The following is a 15119-nucleotide window of genomic DNA, read 5'->3' on the forward strand; positions in this document are numbered from 1 at the left end:
TGAATGACGTGTTGAAGAGAAACATACAAAGTACATGGTGTTATAGCTTTTAAAAAAAATACAATCTCACATCGAAAAAAGCCTTGATTTATCCAGGTAAAGTTTCCTAAATAATTCATTGCAAACATTGTTTATTTAAGAAAAATACTGGAAATTAAAATGAGTCACTCAATATTCTAAAACAGCAAGTGTATGTATATTTTTATTGCAGGCTATTTGGGGACACGACATACAGAGTTGAATATAACATAACGCAATCAATGCACAATAACGCTATCATTTGTTTTGCCCTGTGATTTTATATTGTTACAATATAATTCCCCAACAGCAGCAACATTTGAAATACACTACTTTTTAAAATTTTACCACCCACATTAGGTATATTTGCACAAGTATCACCGATAACAGTCTGACTTTTACTCGATATTGGATTGGAGAGAAAATCAGTGGTATCGCACATCACTACACAACACCAGTGGTCCCCAAACACCGGTCCGTAATGCATTTGCCACCGAGCCGCACAGAAACATTAATTAATTTACAAACTATTTTTTCCGACTTAACTTTCGCCTGTCCCACTAAACACACCAATATGCGTGTTTATAGATCAGTGGTTCTTAACCTGGGTTCGATCGAACCCTAGGGGTTCGGTGAGTCGGCCTCAGGGGTTCGGCGGAGCCTCCGCTACGGAGGTAAAGACACATCTGACTTATTGTGTAAATAAAAACTTCTCCCTATCGGCGTATTATGGATACCCCCAAACAATGTTCCCTCTAATTTTCCATCTGATTTGCAGGTTGTTTGATTGATCGATTTAAACTTTTACTAGCAGATTGCAAAGGAAGAGAATACATTATATGAAACAGTACAGTTTACACAGTACAGTACATATTCCGTACAATTGACCACTAAATGGTATCACCCGAATAAGTTTTTCAACTTGTTTAAGTCGGGGTCCACTTAAATCAATTCATGGTAATGTGTGTAAGATGTGTAATTGGTTGTGAGTTCATGCACTGTGTTGGTTTTGTTCTTTAAACAAGGTGATGTTCATGCACGGTTCATTTTGTGCACCAGTAAAAAAAACATAACTTTTTCTTGAATTGAAAAAACATTTTATTTTTCACTAAAGAAGGTTTCGGTGAATGCGCATATGAAACTGGTGGGGTTCAGTACCTCCAACAAGGTTAAGAACCACTGTTATATATGTATATTACAACTCCTGATAGGAAGTCGCCGTTTGTTATAGTACATGGGACAATGCACATTAATGAACATACAAAATGTTAATGTGCCAGATTGTAGCCAGAGGCTAATTTCCATCTATATGTTCATTGTATATGCAGGGTTTGAATTTAACCATGGCAGCCACGGAAAGTGCCGCGACCGCCCTTGTCACTTGGCGTAATGCCCTAAAAAATTGACCAGCATCGACGGCAAGAACATTCCGTGACCGCACTTGACTTTTTACTTGTTAATGGACTAGGGATGTAACGATAAACGGTATAATTATAAACTGCGGTAAAATTCCAGACAGTCAGTAATACCGGCAACTGCTTACTTCCTGAATACTGAAGCGCTGCAGCATCTGCGTGTGCGCACTAGGAGCCGTTGGGCTCGGGAAACATGGTGGCAACTTCACAGACTTTACTTTGAAAATGTTCCCTCCGAGCTAACAAAGCCGATAACTTTGTTTCACTTCATTTCAATCGCTTCCACTTCCGTAGAGTCTGTGTGGGATTAAGAGCCTAATGCTGTCGGAGAAGAAAAATATTTGATGTTGCAGTTTCATTTAGAATGTACAGCTCGCGTCCTTCCATCAGCTGCTGGGACTGAGATTTAACATGCAGCAGGCGATGTGTCGGGAACGTTGCCACAACTTATTTATAAATTCTGTAATTTGTTGACTGGGATGCTCACCCATCCTTTATTTTAACTGCTAACTTTGTTAGTGTTCCAATAACATCAATACCAAAATGTTTTGTCATCTCATCGATTTGAAAGCTGGCTGAGTTGTCGGTGAGGCACAAAGATTGTATGTTAGATGTGAGAGGTATCACTCCTCTTTATTTTTGTTGGCCAAGCTGTTGCACTGAAGTACATGGTTGTTATTGTTGAAGAACAAAGCTTGTTTATTTGATTTTATCTTCATTAGCCAAACTGCTTTGTGTTTTATATTGTTATTAAATAGTAAACACCATGTATTTTATATTACTTGTGTGTTTTTTTCCTTACACAAATTACTTTAATAACCATTCAGGTGACAGCATTTTGTTAATGTTTAATCCTACATGACACATTTCTGCTCAAACTCTCAATGGATCAGTCCCGATACAGCATGTACATGTACACACATTAGTACATGTAAATGTGTGTACATAACTTAAAAAATACCTTTCTCTATGAAAATGTAAAAATAGAGGCAAAGGCATCATGTAATAAAAAAATCTGACACACTGATACTATTAATTAACAAAAAAACAAATATTAGTCTTTAACTATATAGATCTAGAATCTAGAGCATTTTTTTTTAGATATTACAAATTACATGATGGCGTCGCGTTCACACCCAAACACTGTTTAACCAAATATAATGAATAATCATGATTAATAATTGTGATTTCAATATTGATGAAAATAATCTTAATTATCATTTTGCCCATAACTGTGCAGTCCTATATGCAAGACTAAATCTCATATATGAACACCATTTTTATCTACATGGACAAAAAGTGCAGTTACGTCTTATGTCAAAAGGGTGCCATCTTGCGAAATTTTCACATTTATTTGTATTTATTTATAGTATTATTTTGTTTCTGCCATATTATTTTGTTTATAATGCTTGTGTTGCTTTCATATGCACATTCAACTTTCTACTTGAGGTACATACCGTATTTTTCGGACTATAAGTCGCAGTTTTTTTCATAGTCTAGTGCGACTTATATATGTTTTTTTCCTTCTTTATTATGCATTTTCGGCAGGTGCGACTTATACTCCGGTGTGACTTATACTCGGAAAAATACGGTACATACATTTTGAATATGTTGTTTGTGTTTTTTTTTTTTTTTTTAAATGAAACTTGGTAAAAGTCGTTTTTGAAAATTCTGAGCACATTTAAAATTACGATAACCCTGATAATTTTGGTCACAATAACCGTGATAAGAAATGTTCATACCGTGACATCCCTATAATGGACAATTGTAACTTAATTGTTTATTTGAATAAATGTATAAAAACTTACATTTTCAAATGTTTAAGACATCACATAATTAACGTTAATCGGTATAAACAACATGGGCACAGCCATTTTGGAAGCAAGTGTCAAAGGTTAACAGACAATGAGAACAGCCGAATTGTTCCAAGATTTTCCGAGAGATACATTAGTTGCATCAGGGCCTGGAAGGACGTCAGGTGTTCGGTGAACTTAGGTCAGGCAGCTCTCAAAATGCAGAGTAAGGACCAATCAAAAAAATAAAACACGAACAATTAAAGGCTGTTGGGGGAAAATGTAGCAAGCTACACAACTTCTTTAGGTCGGTTAATTTCACGGTTTAAATGGAGTGTTAAATTAGTTGATCGTTTGCCTTCGAAACTCAGCAGTTCTAGACCTGTCAAAGTTGTTTATGTGCTGTATCGTGAATGTTTATTTTGATTCATGGCTGTCAACGACCACGTGTATAACACACATGGATTTGAACATAAGTCGCTGATGTAAACAATAATGGAATGAAAATTGCATGGCATTTTATAAATGTGTTTATACACAACTGTACTAAAGTTTGCTACAAGTTAGATTTTATCATATAGTGTATGACCTATTTCAATTTATTGACATTTGATTATTTGTATATTATATACTTGTGTGTGTGTATGACCTCGAGACCCAACTTTTCCACTACAGAGGGGCCCGGCCACTCCAATATTAACACTGAATTAGTAATCTTACTCTTGATTTTGATATTACTCTTGATATTCAATAATTATATCTAACCTACTTACAGTTGACTACCTTGTTAAATTAGATAAAACCATGTGTTAATCACAAAGATTATTATTAATTTAACAAACAAACCTTGGGCTTAGGTCAGGCTGATTGAATAAATAAGTACTAACCAAAAAAACAACACATTTACATACAATATGTATTATGTTGCGCTAAAATAAATTAACTAAATTAATAATAAATGTTTCTTAACTAAACTGTTAATAAAATTAAAGTGCTAATAAAAATACAGCTTCACAAATGTAGTCATTATTTTTGCATTTCAGGAATTTCTCTATGACATTCGCGCCAGACTTCTTCTGTTTGTTTCATATTGTCATTATTGCCACAAGTGGTGGAAAAGTGTATTATAACCTGTGTTGGGACAAACGCGTTAAAAAGTAACGTATTACTGTAACACCGTTATTTTCGGCTGTAACTAGTAGTCTAACGCGTTATTTTTTTATATTCAGTAACTCAGTTACCGTTACTACATGATGCATTACTGCGTTATTTTACGTTACGTTTTATGTAGTATCGGCTAGAAACTGAGAAGATCTGAGTGTGTTTTATTGGAGAGCTGCAGTGTCGTCCTTCTGAATCTTCCTGTGTCACAAGGGGGAGAAGAGGCGCGCTGTGTTTGTGTGTGTGTGTGTGTGTGGGGGGGGGGGCATGTCTGTGGTTACTAACAACAAGACATCATGGCGGAGCCGAAGTCGAGTTTCTTAATATGGAGATATTGTCACTACTTTTCTTTTGTCGAGCACAAAGAAAAGATAATTTTAGTTAAATGTAAGTTGTGTCTTGGATCAAAGATCCTATCTACTGCACAAAACAGCAATTCAAATCTGCTGAAAAACCTACAAAAGCAACATGCTTCGACGAAGCTAGTAAAGAGAGACACAGAGTCCGATACCACTTCACCTTCACCTCCACCTAAGCAAAAGCGGCTGGATTTTAACGGAGGGACTGCTAGCCAGGAGAAAATGGATAGAGCCATTGCAGCGGATGTGGTAGAAGACATGCAGACTATTTCTACAGTGGAGTCACCCGCTTTCAGGCAGCTAATTAGCATGATACCGGGCGTCAAACGGCAAATGGTACGGAAAACATTTCCCAAGTACCTGGACAGTGAGTACATAAAAATGGAAAGCGAGCTAAAGAAAACGTTTGAGGGGCTGGACTACGTCTCGACTACCGCAGACATTTGGTCTGCCCAGATGTGTGCCTTCCTTTGGTGAAGCCAGGTTTACAACTGTGTTGTGACTAGGGTTGCAAAATTCCATGAATATTCAAAGTTGGAAACTTTTTCATGGGAATTAACGGGAATCAATGGAAAATGAATGGGAATAAACATTGAATGCAACATGCTAGATCTTGCAGCATGATTATTAGCTAAAACAACCTGATTTAATGCAAATTTAGTAGAATTTCAACCCTTGTCTGTGCATTCCTCCATCACATGTGCAGTGCATTATTCCAACACATGCACAGATAATTCCCAGCATGCCACACACTTAAGGCTGCAGCTAACGATTATTTTTATATCGATTAATCTATAGATTATTTTTTTCGATTAATCGGTTAATCTATAGATTTTTTTTTCCGATTAATCTATAGATTATTTTTCCTTTTACCGATTATTTTTTTATTCAAAATGAAGATGAAAAAATAAATGTAGGCCAGTTTTTTCAAAAGGCATGGCTTTTATTTACAAAAAAAAAAGAAGTATGGCTACTCAGTCAACATTGACAACAACATGACTAAATATTCTGTAACAATGTAAACATTTAAAACTTTTAACATTTAACAAAATTAAAAGTAGCTTATTTGCTTTTTAATGTGCAAGTATAAAAGTCAACATCCAGTGCAAATCTTAATATTCTGCAATAGTATAAGCATTTCAAAAGTAAAAGTATTGCTTATTTTGCTTTAAAATGTGCAAAAATAAAGATAAACATCCAATACAAAAAAGTGCAAAACTAAATATTCTGTAACAACAGTGTAAACATTTAAACAAAAGTGAAAGTATTGCTTATTTGCTAAAATGTGCAAAAATAAAGATAAACATCCAATACAAAAAAGTGCCAATCTAAATATTCTGGAGCACTGTAAACATTAAGTATTGCTTTTAAAATGTGCAAAATAAACATCCAGTCCAACACAGTACACAATAACCAATTCTACTCATTCCAGTGAGTGACTAACAGTCGTAATGAAGAAAGGTTAGCATGTCTACATGCTCTGGTTCTTTTCATGTTTACAATATTCCCAGCAGCTGAAAATAGCAAACAAAAGGGGTCGATGTGGCTGGAACTAAAAGGTAATTAGCCTTCACCTCAAGCCAGGACTGCGAGTGAGCTGAGCTCCAGTTTATATTCCTAGAAGGTCAACGGGCTCATAGTGATGTTACTAGTAGTTGACTGGGAGGTGTTTAATATCATTTGGGGAGAGTCCGCTGCCTGATGCTCACCTGCTAAACACCTATCTGCTCCATGCTGAAGCGCTGACTACATGCACTCTGAATACGCACTGCTGATTGGCTGATAATGCTTTGTGTGTACCAATCAGATGGTTGTGTGGGTGGGACAATGCTGCGTGCTGAGACAGAGGCAGAAGGAGCAAAGCAGCTTGTTAACACTTTAGCAGCTAAAGTTAGCTTTAGCTTAGAAACTCGTTCGGTACACCCCCGTACCGAACCGAAAGCCCCGTACCGAAACGGTTCAATACAAAACACGTACCGTTACACCCCTAGCAGATACAAATGACACATTCATGTTTTTGTGTAATGATGACAACGTATGCTCACGCGGACGATTGACTAGTTGATGGTTGATGGTTTTCTTTTCAAATGTTCGTTCATAGCCGTTGTGCTGCTATGATAGGCCATTTCCGCTCGACACAGTGTGCATACAACAACATTATTAGGCCGTTTATTGAAATACTCCCACACTTTTGACGACTTTTGGCGTGATTTTTCCCCCTCGCTCGCACCGCTCGCATCGTCTGCTTTGATCGTCTGCTTTGCGCTTCGCCATGACGGTAGTGTGACGTAAATATGCGACGCGTCGACGCACAAAAACGGCGTTGACATATTTACGTAACCGATGACGTCGACTACGTCGACGCGTCGTTTCAGCCTTACACACACTACAGCAGGGCTATTGAGGTCACACTAGTATTTGAGCCCAAGGACTTCATCCAGTCAGGTAAGTTTTGATGATAGCACTGGGGTAAATATATTTGATCTATGGTATTTAAGTTTAATAGAGGTGTAATTGCTTGTTACTGTATGACTGTAGACTACTCCAGCAGACTTCCACTCAAGCTAGCTAGCTGTTCCTGTACTTGTTAAATGATTTTGGGGCCAATATCTCTAGCTAGCTAGATTTATGTACCACCACAGTCTCATAATGAACCGAAAATATGTCTCCGTTAGCCGTGATGATAATTTTCTCTATGTTAAATCCCATTAATTTATGCTAACAACATTAGCGATCCGAATTGACCTTTTTTGTGATCTGTAAAGTTCAACTAGCAAATACTAAATCAAAATGTGTAGTTTCCTCTGCCTTCTGTTCTGCTAGCCATTCTGTTGTCATACAAGAATGTAGGTTTTAGTTTGATTTAGCATGCGGATTGAGTGTTCATTTATTCATCTGGCCTAGTTCTATTAATTTGTCTATCAGTAAAATATTTTTAAAGACTACTCCAATTGTTTAGCTGACTATTTATATCTGTGTGTGGCATTGCGTTAGTGTTTTACAAGCTTCTCATCTTATTCTGCAGAATAAGATGGACGGTGTCCAACTTTGAATAATCAAAAAATGGTCAAAATTTCCAAACTTCCCGAGCTTAACTTCCTGTGTTAAATTTCCACCCCTTTGCAGCCCTAGTTGTGACATGTTATTATGCTGTTTGTTACTTATGTATGTTATGTTGCAGCTATTTAAAATAGTTTTGTCAATTTGTTCTGGCCTAAAATAATTTGGCTCCTGGAAACATATCTTTGTCTTTCTGTGTTGTATGTAGACCACATTGCTTAAAGGCCTACTGAAACCCACTACTACCGACCACGCAGTCTGATAGTTTATATATCAATGATGAAATCTTAACATTATAACACATGCCAATACGGCCGGGTTAACTTATAAAGTGACATTTTAAATTTGCCGCTAAACTTCCGGTTCGAAACGCCTCTGAGGATGACGTATGCGCGTGACGTAGCCCGGGGAACACGGGTATGCCTTCCACATTGAAGCCAATACGAAAAAGCTCTGTTTTCATTTCATAATTCCACAGTATTCTGGACATCTGTGTTCGTGAATCTGTTGCAATTATGTTCATTGCATTATGGAGAAAGAAGCTGAGCAAGCAAAGAAGAAAGTTGTCGGTGCGAAACGGACGCATTTTTCGAACGAAGTCAGCAACAACAGTACACAGCCGGCGCGTCTTTGTTTACATTCCCGAAAGATGCAGTCAAGATGGAAGAACTCGGATAACAGAGACTCTAACCAGGAGGACTTTTGACTTCGATACACAGACGCCTGTAGAGAACTGGGACAACACAGACTCTTACCAGGATTACTTTGATTTGGATGACAAAGACGCAGACGTGCTACCGTGAGTATGCAGCTTTGGCTTCTAAACATTTGATCGCTTGACCGTATGTGCGCAACTTTTTTTGTGCGTATGTACGTAACTTTTTTAAAATATATAAGCTTTATGAACCTTGGGTTAGGTGAACGGTCTTTTGGGCTGAGTGATTGTGTGTGTTGATCAGGTGTTTGAATTGTATTGGCGTGTTCTATGGAGCTAGGAGCTAGCATAGGAGCTAGGAGTTAGCATAACAAAGACGTAGGTGTTTTTATGCAGGATTAATTTGTGTCATATTAAATATAAGCCTGGTTGTGTTGTGGCTAATAGAGTAAATATATGTCTAGTGTTTATTTACTGTTTTAGTCATTCCCAGCTGAATACCAGGTACCGTGAGTATGCAGCCTTGGCTGCTAAACATTTGATAGCTTGACCGTATGTGCGCGTCACGTACGTAACTTTTTAAAAATATATAAGCTTTATGAACATTGGGTTAGGTGAACTGTCTTTTGGGCTGAGTGATTGTGTGTGTTGATCAGGTGTTTGAATTGTATTGGCGTGTTCTATGGAGCTAGGAGCTAGCAGAGGAGCTAGGAGCTAGCATAACAAACACATAGGTGTTTTTATGCAGGATTAATTTGTGGCATATTAAATATAAGCCTGGTTGTGTTGTGGCTAATAGAGTATATATATATGTCTTGTGTTTATTTACTGTTGTAGTCATTCCCAGCTGAATATCAGGTACCGTGAGTATGCAGCCTTGGCTGCTAAACATTTGATAGCTTGACCGTATGTGCGCGTCACGTACGTAACTTTTTAAAAATATATAAGCTTTATGAACCTTGGGTTAGGTGAACGGTCTTTTGGGCTGAGTGATTGTGTGTGTTGATCAGGTGTTTGAATTGTATTGGCGCGTTCTATGGAGCTAGGAGCTAGCAGAGGAGCTAGGAGCTAGCATAACAAACACGTAGGTGTTTTTATGCAGGATTAATTTGTGGCATATTAAATATAAGCCTGGTTGTGTTGTGGCTAATAGAGTACCGTAATTTCCGGACTATAAGCCGCTACTTTTTCCCCTCGTTCTGGTCCCTGCGGCTTATACAAGGGTGCGGCTTATTTACGGCCTGTTCTTCTCCGACACCGACGAAGAGGATTTCGGTGGTTTTAGTACGCAGGAGGAAGACGATGACACAATGATTAAAGACTGACTTTTCATATACCGGTAGGCTGGTTATTTTGATAACGTACAGGTGAGCACTTTGTATTACTTTGCACCGTTGTATTATTTGTACTCTGCACGAATGCTGTTCGCCATGTCAAAGATGTGAAAGTTTGATTGAATGATTGAAAGATTTATTGTTAATAAATGGGACGCTTTGCGTTCCCAAACAGTCATCTCTGTCCCGACAATCCCCTCCGTGGTAGCAGGAACCCCTATATACTACGGTAATTACACATCAAAACCCTGCGGCTTATAGTCGGGTGCGGCTTATATATGGAGCAATCTGTATGTTCCCCTAAATTTAGCTGGTGCGGCTTATAGTCAGGTGCGGCTTATAGTCCGGAAATTACGGTATATATATGTCTTATGTTTATTTACTGTTGTAGTCATTCCCAGCTGAATATCAGGTCACCCCTGGCTCTCACAGCATCTTCCCTATCTGAATAGCTTCAACTCCCCACTAGTCCTTCACTTGCACTTTACTCATCCACAAATCTTTCATCCTCGCTCAAATTAATGGGGAAATTGTCGCTTTCTCGGTCCGAATCTCTCTCACTTCATGCGGCCATCATTGTAAACAATAGGGAACTTTGCGTATATGTTCAATTGACTACGTCACGCTACTTCCGGTAGGGGCAAGCCTTTTTTTATCAGATACCAAAAGTTGCGATCTTTATCGTCGTTGTTCTATACTAAATCCTTTCAGCAAAAATATGGCAATATCGCGAAATGATCAAGTATGACACATAGAATAGATCTGCTATCCCCGTTTAAATAAAAAAAAATCATTTCAGTAGGCCTTTAAAGGCCTCCTGAAACCCACTACTACCGACCACGCAGTCTGATAGTTTATATATCAATGATGAAATCTTAACATTGCAACACATGCCAATACGGCCGGGTTAGATTAGTTAAAAAGTGCAATTTTAAATTTCCCACCGAAATATCCTGCTGAAAACGTTTCGGTATGATGACGTTTGCGCGTGACGTCACGGATTGTAGCGGACATTTTGGGACACAGCTGAATATCAGGTCCCACCCGCCTCTCACAGCATCTTCCCTATCTGAATCGCTTCCACTGCCCTCTAATCCTTCACTCTCACTTTCCTCATCCACAAATCTTTCATCCTCGCTCAAATTAATGGGGTAATCGTCGCTTTCTCGGTCCGAATCGCTCTCGCTGCTGGTGGCCATGATTGGAAACAATGTGCAGATGTGAGGAGCTCCACAACCGGTGACGTCACGCTACTTCCGGTACAGGCAAGGCTTTTTTATCAGCGACCAAAAGTTACAAACTTTATCGTCGATGTTCTCTACTATATCCTTTCAGCAAAAATATGGCAATATCGCAAAATGATCAAGTATGACACATAGAATGGACCTGCTATCCCCGTTTAAATAAGAAAATCTCATTTCAGTAGGCCTTTAAAGTTAAAGTTTAGCAGCATTCAGTAATGCAAAAGCATGTCAAGTTGATCAACGTATTCTATTATTCTCCAGTGCAACAACAGTACTGAAATTAAGGAGAAAGAAAAAAAATAAGTAACTGAATAATTACTTTTCACTGTAACGCATTACTTTTTGGTGTAAGTAACTGAGTTACTTTTGAAATAAAGTAACTAGTAACTTTAGCTAGTTACTGGTTTTCAGTAACTAACCTAACACTGATTATAACTAAGTACCACTGCGGACTATAGGGCATACTTGCCAACCCTCCCGTTTTTAGCGGGAGACTCCCGGTATTCAGCGCCTCTCCCGATAACCTCCCGGCAGAAATTTTCTCCCGACAAACTCCCGGTATTCAGCCGGAGCTGGAGGCCACGCCCCCTCCAGCTCAATGCGGACCTGAGTGGAGACAGCCTGTTCTCACGTCCGCTTTCCCACAATATAAACAGCTTGCCTGCCCAATGACGTCATAACTGTAGAATGATCGAGGGCGAGTTCTTGGTTTCTTATGTGTGTTTATTGTTAGGCAGTTTCATTAACGTCCTCCCAGCGCGGTAACAACACACAACAACAGCAGTCACGTTTAGTCTACCGTAAAGCAGTTCGTCTGCCGTAAACAGCAATGTTGTGACACTCTTAAACAGGACAATACTGCCATCTACTGGATAGCCTCCAGAACACTGAAATTCAAGTATTTCTTGTATTTATATGTATAATAATATATATATATATATATATATATATATATATATATATATATATATATATATATAGCTAGAATTCACTAAAAGTCAAGTATTTCATACATATGTATATATATATATATATATATATATATATATATATATATATATATATATATATATATATATATATACAGGGGCACCGAAAAGGGGGGGTAAAGGAGACGGATTCTAGGGGCCCATGATGGAGGGGGGCCCAGAGAGGCCCCTAATGATGATGAAATTATAATGTTGCAGCGCCCCTGTATATATATATGAAATACTTGAGTTACTATTCTCATTTTAACCACGCCCCAATCCCACCCCCGGCCACGCCCCCCACCCCGACCCCCCCACCTCCCGGTATCGGAGGTCTCAAGGTTGGCAAGTATGCTATAGGGCAGGGGTGGGCAATTAATTTTTACCGGGGGCCGCATGAGCAACCCGAGCACTGCTGGAGGGCCACACCGACAATATTTCAATTAAATTTTGCTCAAATTATTTTTGATATACCGTAAGATAGATAATAATATTTTCATTTAACCTAACTTATCTTTATACAAAAGCAGATGGCTTTTGATGGTTTTATTTTTAACACTTTCTTACACAACACTTCCTGATGTATATTACAATACAAAAATTTCAATTTCTGTCATTTCATCCTGCATCCACTTTGTTGTGAACGTAGCACGCCTGTAAGGTGATTGGCGAAGAAGGAAGAAGCGTTGCTGTTGCGGAAATGAGGAGTGAGGATTGGTTTTCCTTTTGGAAAGAACGAGATAAGTTGAGCTGTGTTAGTATAGCATGCTCAATAAAAGTTTAAAAAGAGCGTCAGACTTGGTGTGCACTTCTGGACGCTACAATTGATGTCACAAGTGGGATGAAATGCCTCCCAGTCCGCCTTGCCATCAAACCTGGGAGTCTTCATTGAGGGCGGAATTCCCCCGTGGCAAGCAGCGTGGCTGCACCTGTAAACGCTCTCTCTCTCTCTGTCTCTCTCACTCTTTGCGGCGAGCTCCTCACGTGGCACTACTTCCCAATGACGTAGCACACAAACAGTGCAGTATGCGCAAAGTTTTACTTCTGACACCAATTGTAGCGTCCAGAAGAAGTGCACACGAAGTCTGACGCTCTTTTGAAACTTTTATTGAGCAAGCTATACTAACACAGCTCAACATATCTCGTTCCTTCCACACGCACGTCTCCTCACTTCTCATTTATGCAACTCAAGAAGACAACATCTACTTCAGCAGGTCGTTACACTATATTCTTTAAAGACAGCAACGTGTGTACCACAAATAAGCACACGGCTTTACCTTTTCTTGGCAGTCCATGTCTTTTTTAAAACACGCCATTCGTCATCAACTTTTCTCTTTTTAGCGTCTCGGGGATAACCGGGCATCACTTGTCGCTGTGCGCCTTCCTTCACAGGACATACGCACATATAACACTTTTCAAAATAAAAGCAGCACAGTTGTATTGCACGCACGACAAATATGTTTTTTTAAAATTTATTTTGTATTTGTGATTGCCGCTGCGCGCACGAGCATACGTCCGCACGGAAGTAATACAAATAACGCTTTTCAAAACAAAAGCAGCACCGTTGTATTGCACACTCGAAATAGATACTTTTTTAAATTGATTTTGTAATTTATAATTGGCCTCACGCGGGCCGGACAGGGACGTACAAAGGGCCGGATGCGGTCCGCGAATGCCCAGGTCTGCTATAGGGACAACAGCTGAAAAAACAGTTATATTACATTCTAGGGGGCGCTTGCGGCCCAACACAGTGTTTCTGTGGTTAAGAAACACTGGTATATAGTAAATGCCATTTCTTCGCAAAGAACCACATCCAGGGCTCCCACCACTTCAGCGTTATGGTGGGTTGATTTTTCATGCTCATTGTTTTGCTGTTTTTATCTGCCACACGTGGTCCGTGAAAATAATGCATACATTAAATCGGTCCCTGGTGGAAAATACGTTGGGGACCCCGGCACTACGTTCAATATTTTACCAAAATACCGTCTGTTAAAATATCATGTGTCTTAAAGCTGTCATTTTCGTAGCCACATGTAGACGCGCATTCTGGACTGAACCACATTACGAGACGAAAAGGAAGCATACAAACAACACGCGTCGACGAGTGATAACATTACTGACTTATGAATGACACATGTAGTTATTTGGGACCAAATTAAAAAAAACATAACAAAATTAACGTGTCTACACAGCTGCCAAAATTAGCAAGTATATTTGGAGTAGAAACCAACAAGTTCCCACACAGACAGTGTACGGACATGATACTGTACCAGAGCGAGAGCCCCGCCATAACGACAAGTTGCTGAAATGGATGCAAAAAGTCGACTCCATGTCCGGACAGTCCGGACTCGGTTCTGAAAGGGGCCGACACTGACAGCGAAGAGCCCCATGGTGTTACCACCCCTGTGCGGGCTTCAATCAGGTACACGGACATCCACAGTCCACACACACCAAGCAAGAACAGCACGTACCTTGCAGCTCGAGACCGTCCGTCAAATGTCGCGAGAGTTTGCTTACGCAACAACTTTTGAAATGCCCGCTTATCCACTCTACTCAGTCTGCTGTTAAACTGTTAAAAAGGTTCATAATGTGTTTGTGACTCAAATTCATGGTTTTAAAAGTACTTTATAAATGTGTATGCTATTCAATGTCAACACTCATCAGACTCATCAGAATCACCAAAAATGATTCCCGGGCGCGGGACCGCTGCTGCCCACTGCTCCCCTCACCTCCCAGGAGGTGATCAAGGGGATGGGTCAAATGCAGAGGACAGATTTCACCACACCTAGTGTGTGTGTGACAATCATTGGTACTTTAACTTAACTTTAACTTAACTCTTGACTGCCATCACAATAAATTACACTGGCTTTTCGTCTCTATCAACATTCTACCTTCTCCCCACTGCCGACAATGTAATTAGCAGGTAACGACTTGTCCAGGGTGCACCCCGCCTTCCACCCGAGTGCAACTGGGATAGGCTCCAGCCACCACGAGAGGGACAAGCGGTAAGAAATGGATGGATGGATGGATATAAAACACCCTGAATTTTGAGGTGTGGTGAAAATTGTTGGGAAAAAAATAATGCAAACGTTAAGCTATTTGTGACCCTCTG

General features: G+C 39.4%; 1 protein-coding gene across 2 annotated transcripts in view; it reads right to left on the minus strand.

The window, feature by feature from the left end:
- The window catches only part of LOC133634178 (AFG3-like protein 1), a 46925-nt gene extending 32452 nt beyond the window's left edge, over positions 1 to 14473 (minus strand). For both annotated transcript variants that reach the window (XM_062027255.1, XM_062027247.1), the window contains exon 1: positions 14278 to 14473. In XM_062027255.1, coding sequence (XP_061883239.1) covers positions 14278 to 14397 — 120 coding nt within the window. In that variant the 5' untranslated portion in view covers positions 14398 to 14473. The remainder of the gene's footprint in view (positions 1 to 14277) is intronic.
- Between the last annotated feature and the right edge of the window lie 646 nt (positions 14474 to 15119).

The sequence above is a fragment of the Entelurus aequoreus genome, linkage group LG02 (assembly GCF_033978785.1).
Source record: "Entelurus aequoreus isolate RoL-2023_Sb linkage group LG02, RoL_Eaeq_v1.1, whole genome shotgun sequence".
NCBI lineage: Eukaryota > Metazoa > Chordata > Actinopteri > Syngnathiformes > Syngnathidae > Entelurus > Entelurus aequoreus.